Genomic DNA, 10,705 nt, shown 5'->3' with positions numbered 1-10,705 from the left:
AAATCTATAAACGCAGCTCCTAACGCATCATTTTGATTATCTACGTGTATGTTAAAATCTCCAACAATTAATGCTTTATCGACATTGACCAATAGGTCTGAGAGAAAATCTGCAAACTCTTTTAGGAAATCAGCGTAAGGCCCTGGCGGTCTATATACGGTTGCCAGGGCTAAAGATAATAGGGATGTTTTTCTAACATCTAAGAGCGTAACATTTAGTACAAGTACTTCAAATGAAATAAACTTATAACCCGTTTTGTGAGTAACACTAAGAAAATCTCTATAGATTGTTGCAACACCTCCGCCACGACCAATCAGACGGGGCTCATGCTTATAACAGTATCCAGGAGGAGTAGACTCATTTAGACCGAAATAATCATTTGGTTTAAGCCAGGTTTCAGTAAGGCAAAGTACATCGAAGCTATTATCTGTGACTATTTCATTTACAATAACTGCCTTAGGTGTGAGTGATCTAATGTTTAAAAGACCTAGCTTTAGAAATTTTTTTGTTTACTAATAGCAACATTTTCTGTTTTAATAACAATTAGATTTTTCCTAGATCCTGCAGTAGATTTATTATTTGATCTCACTAAACGAGGAATAGACACAATTTGTATGCAATGTTCTACACTAGTATTTATATCAATTTGGTGCAGCAGAGACTGATTTGGACTTTTGGTTACTAGTCAAAAGCTATTTAACATTTTGGAGATGTTATCTGACAGAAGATCCGCTCCGAATCTGCTTGGGTGTAAGCCATCAGCACGGAAAAGCCTAGGACGCTCCCAAAACAGATTCCAATTATTTACAAAGAGCAGTTTCTGCTCATTGCACCATGACGTTAACCATTCATTTAGCGCGAATAATCTACTAAACTTGTCATGTCCTAGACGGTACGTGGGAAGCGGTCCTGACACAATGATCGTTGTTTCAGGCGATGTGCTGCATACCGTATCGATCAGATTCCTGAAGTCTTTCTTCAGAACTTCACTCCCGCGTGCAGGACAACAGTTCCGACGCGCTCGTTCAGAATCTCGGGAACGCGAGCAGCGATTTCAGAAACACGAGCACCAGGGAAGCAGTGACTTTGCACCTTACTTTTACCTAACGTAGCGTGTACGTGCCGAACGATGGAATCGCCGATGATCATAGCATCGCGTTCTGTTTCGCGAAGAGGGGAGAAGCGGTTTTGTGTGGATAACTCGAAAACCGGGAGGGTCGGAGAGGGTCTTGGTCTAGACCTGACTCGCGTCTTCCGCTGCGGAAATATCCAGGCTTCGTAGTGGCGTGTTGGAGCCGGAGTGAACGAGACCATGGCTGATCGCGAACTCGGCGCTCGGGACCGATGCTGAGAAACGCACGGAGTAGACGCGGTCGGAGTCAGCGGGTTAGTAACGTTAAACACTGATTTGTGTGCATCGGCGCGTGATGTTTCAAGAGCTAACCGCCGGTCTATCAGCTCGGCTTGTCTCACTAAAAGGTCGTGGATCTGTTTCTCAACAGCTTCCAGCTCAGACTGCAGTGCGTGCAGCTCAAATGTGTCCTCACCTGCACCAAGCGGTAGACTACTTACATCTGATATATTCGCCATTTTAACAGATGGACAGTAAGTTAGCAACGACGCTACTAGTGATGCTATCAATATTAATACTAATTTATGATTGAAGTCTTAGATATAATCCGTCTTTTTAGTGGTACGGTTGTAGAGTAGACGCACGATAGGCGAAAAATGTTTGTAAGTGAGTGTTGAGAAGACGCGTTCAGCCGTGATCCACGGACGTAACCTATAGGAGTATCCAGCGTTGGATCACTAATAGGCTTGAGACGCGTCTGCTCAACAGTCCGCGTTGTAACTATGAGGGTTGAGCAGTAGTGCTTCTCAGTGAGGAAAAGTAGAAAATGTTTGTTGTAAGTAAGTTTAAAGAGTAAAATCAAGAATTATAAATCAAATCGATGGAGCTCCAAAGACAACAACGCGTTCAGACGCGACGCATGCGCATTCGAAAACAGAAGTTTCATTAATTACTGCCTTTTCCTCAGTTTTACTCACTTAGTTTCTCATTAATTTACCAATATCACATTTTGCTAACTCCCAATTATTACCAAAAGAGCGTTCATTACAGATTTTTTTACAATAATGGTTAAGAAAATATGTAACTTTAAGCTTATGGTATTATATAAGACATATATTTAACGTCAGTATGATGATTTAATAAGTGCTTACAGAGAGCTTAGTCTTTATATAGATAGCCTTACAGTCAGTTAGGAGAAGTGAAGAATATCAACTAAAATATTGTGAAGATCAATAGATTCAGAGATCAGCTAAAAGTCTATATGAGAGGAATGAGAAGCGGTCTTGTTTCTCCAGGTAAAAGCTTTAGTATCAGTGAATTTGGTCCTCCAGACATCAGTCACATCAAGTCTCTCCAGGAATGGAAAAAAATGATCCTTTGAAAAGTGTTTTACATTAAATCGTTTTGTTCATAGTCAATTATACAGCCCTCGTGTGTTAAACAGGACAGTCCAGTGTGCGCTCATGTAGAATATATAAGGGTGCTTTCACACTTGGCTCGATTGCCTGTTCCGAACCCGAGTTCTGGAAAGAATTAATGATGTTGATGTGCCTATAGTGTTATTAGGGGATGCTGCGTAGGGTAATGAAACCATACGCAGAACACAGGAACAACACCGGCACAGGCTGTCTTCAGCCACAGGCTAAGCAAGGCACGCATGACCATCGAGAGAGCTTTGGGCCGTCTCAAGGGGAGATGAAAAGGGACGACTGTGACATCAAACATATCAACACTACCATCACTGCGTGTTGTGTGCTTCACACTTTCTGTGACATTCACAATGAGGACTATGATGAAGACTATGATGAAGACAATGATGAAGACAATGATGGAGTAAACAAGTCCAATGATTCAATGACCTTCAGTCAAACAACACTGCCAACTCCATTAGAGATGTCCTATGCTCTTATTTCTCAAGTGTTCAATTGTGCTTTCCATCTTTTGATAAGATAACTGAACACTGAAACAAGAAACAACTCAAAAATTATTAAAACAAAAAAACATGGTTTAGTGAATTAAGCATGAACTTTCCTTTAACTGTCATCATTTAGTTTATAATTTAAACATTGTTTGGCTGCGTTTCGTTTTCTATTCATTTCTATGTCATTCATTCTATTAATTTAATTGTATATTCCATTGATTTAATTAAGGTTATTGTATGAAATATGTTTTAAACAGAGCTGGAAGATCTGTACAATCACTACTGGATACTCTATATGTGAGCTAGACTAGAGAAATGTACTATTGCTTTAACATATCAATATAAGTGTTTGTGTATTTGACAACTCATGTTGCTGTTTTATATGACAACAACTTGTTCACATTATAAGTTAATCTGTCAATAAAAAAGAAGAGAGACAAGAAACATGTCAATAACTTTTATTGAAAGTACAATAAGCAGCTCGAGAATAAATCTGAACTCAGAATAAAGGCACAGTCGGTGAGCCGATTATTAAACACTTCTAGACATGTTCTGATAAAAGCACTGCTCCATATGAAGAGTAAAAGTGTAAATAAGTTATAGTAATATTTGAACAACAATGTAAGGTCAACAAAAAGTGCTCCAGATTCTAACTTTTGATGAAAAAACATGAACACCATTAAACAATTACAGAAGAAAGCATAGCCTATGTATTGTTGGGCATACTCTGCTCATGTGAAAGCACCTTAAACACAGACAACATCAGACTAAAGTATTCTCTTCTGAAGACCTGAACTAAACTGCTTTCTAGCCTATTCTGAAACCTCTAACTCCTGATAGGATGGAGATGTGCTGTCTCTGGTGTGTGTGTAGTAGGGCACTTCTGAACAAGAGTGAATGTGGAGTATGACGATGCAGGTGTGTGTGTGTTGTGTTGTCCTGAGCTGAGTAAACATGAGGTAAAGGATCTGGCTGTAACTGTGGGGGTGCAGAAGTGTCCAACACTCTGTTAAGCACTGTCATGAACATCCTATTATATTCCTGACGTTCCTCTCTTTGAGCTCGGTAGCGGCGCTCCTCCACATCCAGCTGTCCAGAGACTCTCTCTCCTGATGCTGACGAACTTGCTCAGCCGGCATGAAATCCTCATATTGTTTCTTCTGTAGTTCAACATATGACTCCAACATGCTTGTTAGGTCAACCTTTGCCTTTCTCTTCTTGCTGACTGCTCTGGGCCGCATGTTCTCCGCTTGGGTAGAGTTGGCTGGGTCAGATTCTCCTGAAAGGTGAGAATCTCCTGAAAGGTTCTGTGCCACATGAACCGTACCCCAGACCACCTCTTTAATCGGACTCCAGTAGGGTTCGCGGGTGCGCACCCGAGTTCGGAAGACAGCGTTCACATCATCCAAACGAACCGAACTCTGACGTCATTCGAACCCGGGTGCGCACCAAAAGTGCTAGTGTGAAAGCACCCTAAATCTCAGTAATCGCACATTACCAGAGCTTTACTCTTATTATTATCCGCTTATACACCTAAAAATGATGGCATTACTCTCACATATGTCCATAACGTCATGAAAGTCAGTTGTGGTGAAGTAAAAGCACAGAGTTAGTGATAAAGTTTCCCTCAGAAAAGCTCCTGTCAGACTCCCTTTGCGAGCGCTGAGTGATCGACGTTTAACGGTTTTGTCTCCATTCACTGAAATAAAGAGCAGCACAGACACCATTAATAACTGAGAGAATGAAAAACACTAATGCCTCATAATCCAAGAAAGACTAAATAAGGCCGAGTCTGAAACTACAGTCTCTACTGAGAATCAAAGCTTGTTGAGATTGAAACAAACACTCGCTGATATCTTCCTTCCAGATGATTCTGTCTAATCTGAGGAGGATTCGTTACCATCAGAAATATTTCACACACTTCAGTCTGTCATATTGACCCTGAACACCTTCTGTGTGTCTTTGATTATAAACACACACAAATATGATCTTGACTTTGTCATGTTCATGATAGAGATATTTCAGTGTGAGCTGAGGCACAGAGGCTGGTGTGTGTGTGTGTGTGTGTGTGTGTGTGTGTGTGTGTGTGTGTGTGTGTGTGTTGTGCTCGTGGAGATCTAATAAAGGATAAAACACCATCATTTCAGAAGAAGATGTTGTGGTGATGAAGGCAGCAGATTGAGCTCTGAAGCTCCTGAAAGACTGGAATTACACCGTGATCATCTGTGTTTAACAGCGATACTGTGAGTGTGTGTACCGTCGCTGATCTGCACAATTCATTTAGTGTCAGACAGTGTGTGGAGAAATAAAGCACACTATCAGGAGATCGTCTGTGTGTTTCATTCTGCTGATCTCTCGTCACATTCATGATCATTCATACTGTCATCAGTTCACATCAATCATTCTCCTTACTCCAAATAAATGTTCACTTAAATACAATGATGAAGAAACTGGTGTAGAGCCAAATGTATTTACAGTCCAACGTCACAAACCTTCACTGGGTGCGTAAATCCAGCCCAAAAAAGTCCTAAAGTAGGAAAAGGATCCGCACACGTCGGATAGGACAAAGACTCTCCAACTGTTGGTTTATTACGCTTCAATAGAGGACACATAAAAGACCTGCAAAAACCTGCTATAAAGTGCTAAACATTTCCTCAATAACTCTAGTTGTCTAGAGTTAATCTCCAAACACTGAAATTCAGCTGAAAATAATGTAAAAATAGAAACTAATGTAAAGATCAATGCTATAATAAGAGCTCTACACAGTGTGTAATTATATAAACCATACTGTCAGTCGCCATAGTTACACAAATGAAGGAGATCATTGCATTTATTAACATTCAGAAAGCCGTCTTTCTGCTCTGTCTTCAGATTAGTGTAATGATCAGAATAAACACACACACTATTCTCACTGCGACGGGCTTGAGCTCTCAGTGTGGCATTGTGAATGTGCTGTCAATGTCAAATACTGATTTTAAAAGAGCCCGTCTGGAGATTCAACGGTCTGATCGATCTTTCATCTGCGGCCCGTCTGACTTACGCTCTCTCTAGAGTTCATGTGTCCTGTGTGTTTCTTTCCTATCAGCTCAATGATGCCAGAAACTCTCTCAACTACAACAGTCACAGATGTTCCTCTACTGGACACATTTCTCTAGAGTTGATGCTGAAGTTCATCACAGATCATTGTGTTCATCACAACACAGCGGTCAAATGTGTGAAATGAACAGCATCTTTTCTCCAAAGCAATAAGAGCACAAGCTTTGTTGTAGTCCAGACTTTAAAGTTAGGCATCTTTACAGATGATCATTTTAATAAATAGATAAAAACCTGCGCTGACAAACACTTGCAGTGCTGTGGATGTTTTCCAGGAGCTGCTGGAGGAGAAACGTGTGCAAAAGCAGAACAAAAGCTCCTGGAGACACAAACTGTGCTGCAACTACAGACTAAACCATGACTTGATGGAGCAACATGAGAAGAAATATTCCAGCTCTACGTGACGAATCTCACATTCTGCTTCTACAGCATCAGAACGCTCAGCTGCTTTCATGGGAAGAGCATCACTGGACACTTCTTTTCTGCTCTTTGTTGAAATGATTTAGACACTCCAGCTGAATAATGTTTAATCGGACAGATTTTGTGGAGCTTCGTTCAGGTGTCCTGACGTTGGAGGAAGGCTGAGACTGTTGTAGAGGACATGAAGCTCAGAGAACATATTCTTCACTGCCAAATATCTGTGCTTCAGCATTATTATACAACAAATCATATTTCAGCTGTCTTCTATCAGGACAAATAAAGGAAAGCATCATAAGGACACAGAAATAGAGCTAGTGACACAGAAGTGGCTCAGCTTACCCACCATTAGGGGTATAGTATGTTGTCACTGGAGAATTTGAGTTCATAATAAATAAATGAAATATTAGTATTTGTGCATTTTCCCATGACACTCTTACTTTACAGCACATTATTCAGAATGTCGATTCATTAAGAATATTTCCATGCAGTGAAATATCCAAAATATCCAAAAATTATAACATTTATAAAAATGTACATAAGCAATTCACCAACAAGTATGAAATAAAGTTAGACAAAAATAAATCTTGCTACACATTTACTTTAAAGGAACACTTCGACTTTTTGGGACTTTAGCTTATCACTCACCGAGTGGTCAGGGGTATTCACTGATATACTCACACAAAAATCGCTGCATGATGCTTTCCAACAGGTTTTATCGTAGTTTTTGTCAAACACACAAAAAAAAACTTGGACTAAAACTACGATTAAACCAGCGATTTTTGTTATCAGTGAACACCCCTGACCACTCAGTGAGTTTCACGTCTTTGTAAACGAAAGTTTAATGCGTTTTTTGGAAGGATTGTTCCAGTGCTCATAGGCTGCCATTGGTGTGGGGGGGAGAAGCGAAAGAAACCTAAAATTCTCGGGACAGCAGCATGTGTCCAAATTTTAATCTTAACCGTTCTATTTGATCAGAAACGATCTGTAAACAGGGCTTTAAGTGTAAAATACCGAACTTGTCCTTTAAACTTGTTTTACCTTCCCTGTATTTGAGTTTAAAATAAAAAAGTGGGGAAATGGTCCATTAACTCATGACAGTCTTACTTTACAGCACATTATTCAGAGTCTATCATTCAGAATATTTCCACTTCTGTGACTGAAGTGACATCGACGTCCGGGTTAGCGGTAGCATGAGTCGTCAGGCAAGTGTTATTTAAATAAACTCCTGATTAGGGCTGTCACTTTACGTTCGAAAATCGATTGCACAATCGATCGGACCAACCAACGCAAGTTTCGAAAATGAAAATAGGGAATCGATTTTAACGGTCTTTTCTCGGAGCGCGTCCAGCTCGTCATGTTATGCCTGCAGCGAACGCGCGTCATTTGCAACTGCAGGCTCTGACAAACATGCATAACAGCAAATGATCCTTCTGCATAATGTGTCTCTTTTTACTACAAAACTGTGAATTTTCCCGGTATTCAGACAGTCTCATGCATTCAGATACAGATTCGTAAACACAGCCATGTTGAAGACTGAGGTAATGTTTTTCATATATTCTGCTATGGCAGTCCACTCTGCTTATTGCTTTTCGAGAATGTTGCACTAGTCATAGCCACATAAATAGCACATAGCCAATAAATCATCAGAAATATTGCTGACTTGTGAGCGTCAGGCGCGGCACGCCCTCTTTACGTTCGTCCTAATGCCTGTTAGTTGTCCGTGGATGTGCCCATATTTGGCGTTTTATTTTTCAATTTTCGATTTTACAATCGATTCAATGAACACTTATGTCTCAAAAATCGAACAGGATTTTTTCACAAAAGTGACAGCCCTACTCCTGATGTACTTAAAAAACGAGGCATTGGAAAGTTTGTGAGTACAGAACCTATTTGTACTACTGTAGAAGTTTGGTGCCATTCTGGGCATTATTAGTGGGTTAATTTACCAGATACATCATAGGATCCATTAGCGCCTGCACTAAGCCATCCGGCTGATATCTCTAAATAAGCTCTAACTTTAATAATGTTCGACCAACATTCGGGTTTGGCTCGAGGTCATGGTGCAAAGGACCCTAGGTTGATTTTACTCCGAACCATCCCTTTAAGTTCAATACTTGAATATGATTATGTGATAAATATGTATTTCCAGCTACAGACTGATCATTATTTAACCTTGATCTGTTTTGAATCAGCAAGTGGAAGAAGCCTTCATGTTGCCCTCAGTCCGAGCTGTGAGAGAAAGATGAAACATCAGATTACACAAACACATCAGCTGAGCAAAGAGAAACATCTGAGTTTAACAATGACTTCATTTTTCACATTTAATCCCTCACAGCACTAAACAGTCACTCCTTACAATCAAAGAAAACATTTAAATGTACCGTTTAAACATTACCTTCATTGTGTTTGTTCTCCAACTCTTTAGCCAGATTATTCTGGTTCATCTTCCTCAGGATGTTCACTGTGATCTTCACAGCTTCTTCTGGTCCTAAACGTGCCACCATCGTGTCCACTGTGTCAAAGACATCTGCGTTCTGCATTTCAGAAGTTGAAATACATTCATGATTCTTCAAGTACCACAGAAAGCACTTCAGGTCATCTTTTCCTAGATCCCTCAGAGACTTCTCGAGCTGCTCTTTAACAGACGCCATATTCCTTCGCTGATTCACTTCTGCAGGACAAAAAGAAAAAGATCTTCAGTATTTTTCACTCTAAACACATGATTCGAAGTATTCATATGTTAGGGTTAGAGCAGGTCTCGTCTCTTAGAGGCATCTCATCCAAACTCTTCTGGAACAGTCAGTGATTTGTCAGCGAGTCACACACAAAGCAGGAAACAAGATTTAAATAAAAAGGTTTTTACGAGTAGTGCAATTAGTAGTCAGAGGTGCAAAAACACTTTATGTTGCCATGGAAGGACTGAATAACAAGACTCAATTATTTGAGCTAAATAATGTTGTAAAATTATTGTGTGTGTATAATGTAGATATATTTTAGCTCCTCCTATGAACTTGCCATAGCACATTAAATGTAATATCCATTTTACAACAGTACGCAAGCCAAAGTTTTACCACCTCCCTACAAAAATGAATCAAATTAGTAAATTAAGTTGCATATAACTACTCAGAAGAACGATGTGTTGACTTAATCGATTACATTAATTATGAAAAAAACGTACATTTGTGTGGAATGCGCCAAAGCGGCATACTGTTTACATTCATCCCTAATCCCGTCATGTTTCACACAAAACAAGACTCACCAGAGCAGATGCTAATTAACTATTAGTTCTTCAGTAATTCTTATTAGTTCTGCAGTAAGTAAGAAACAGTATTCTAAAGTGTTACAGAGATATTGATTTCAGATTAAACTGTTTTAAAATCCTACCTGTTTGTATCTAATAATCCAACAGTGTACAAAACAATAGTCATGATGGCAACAGCTGCATTTGTATGAAACAACACAGAGAGCAAATCCATGATACTGGATGGCATAATTAACTGTACACAAAATATTGATTTGACTGAGTTTAAATATTTGATCAGCTCACCAAATGCAAAACTTCCACAAAGTAAAACCCGTTCCTAGCGAGTGTATAGCGCTGCTGACTTCAGTGACCCGGATGAGTCTCTGTTTCTGTTTTCAGCGGTTGTTATCTGGGAATATCTTACCGCTGGATGGCATGATTGACCAATCAGAATCAAGTATTCCACAGAGCCGTGTAATAAACTCTTATAAAGATTACTCCTCCAATGAACTAGAGAAGAGTACACTTAATAAAATATACATCCTGAGGCGTAAAACCCCCACCGCTAGATTACGAACTGAAGGTCTGTATACACTGTATAATCTAATTAGATACTCCTAATTAAAAAAAAACAAAACATGCAAACCGATTGCCTTAAAAAAAACTAAGTAAAGTGAAAAAGAAATAGTATGCTGTACTGGCAAATGCTTAGTTAGTATAGTTCACTTACACAAGAGTTTTAGTAACTAAAAAAGACATTTAGAGAGAACTTGATAATTTACTTTAGATTTACTCTTGACTTAGTATAGTTACCACTGTTGTGTTTCACATGCTTAATGGTGAAGTCTGTGAATCAAGCATGGGCAATTACAAGATATTGTCACAAATATAGTGGGATTATATCAACCCAATTAAAAGTTTCACAAGGTGTTAATGACTCAGGTGTTAGCAATAC

The 10,705-nt window shown here is 39.4% G+C and overlaps 1 protein-coding gene across 8 annotated transcripts in view; it reads right to left on the bottom strand.

The window, feature by feature from the left end:
* Window positions 1–5,872: 5,872 nt before the first annotated feature.
* Window positions 5,873–10,705, bottom strand: part of LOC309494163 (NACHT, LRR and PYD domains-containing protein 1 homolog) — a 266,736-nt gene continuing 261,903 nt past the window's right edge. For 2 of the 8 annotated variants that reach the window (XM_082163403.1, XM_082163407.1), the window contains 2 exons: window positions 8,902–9,177; window positions 5,874–8,735 (listed from right to left, as the gene is read on the bottom strand). In XM_082163403.1, coding sequence (XP_082019529.1) covers window positions 8,695–8,735; window positions 8,902–9,177 — 317 coding nt within the window. In that variant the 3' untranslated portion in view covers window positions 5,874–8,694. Of the gene's footprint in view, window positions 8,736–8,901; window positions 9,178–10,705 lie in introns of all 8 variants that reach the window. The other 6 variants (XM_082163405.1, XM_082163406.1, XM_082163401.1 and 3 more) reach the window with 4 other exon arrangements.

The sequence above is a fragment of the Leuciscus leuciscus genome (assembly GCF_965113295.1).
Source record: "Leuciscus leuciscus genome assembly, chromosome: 3".
In the NCBI taxonomy this organism is placed as follows: domain Eukaryota; kingdom Metazoa; phylum Chordata; class Actinopteri; order Cypriniformes; family Leuciscidae; genus Leuciscus; species Leuciscus leuciscus.
The sequence above is the reverse complement of the archived record's forward strand: the minus strand, read 5'-3'. Positions and strand labels throughout refer to the sequence as shown.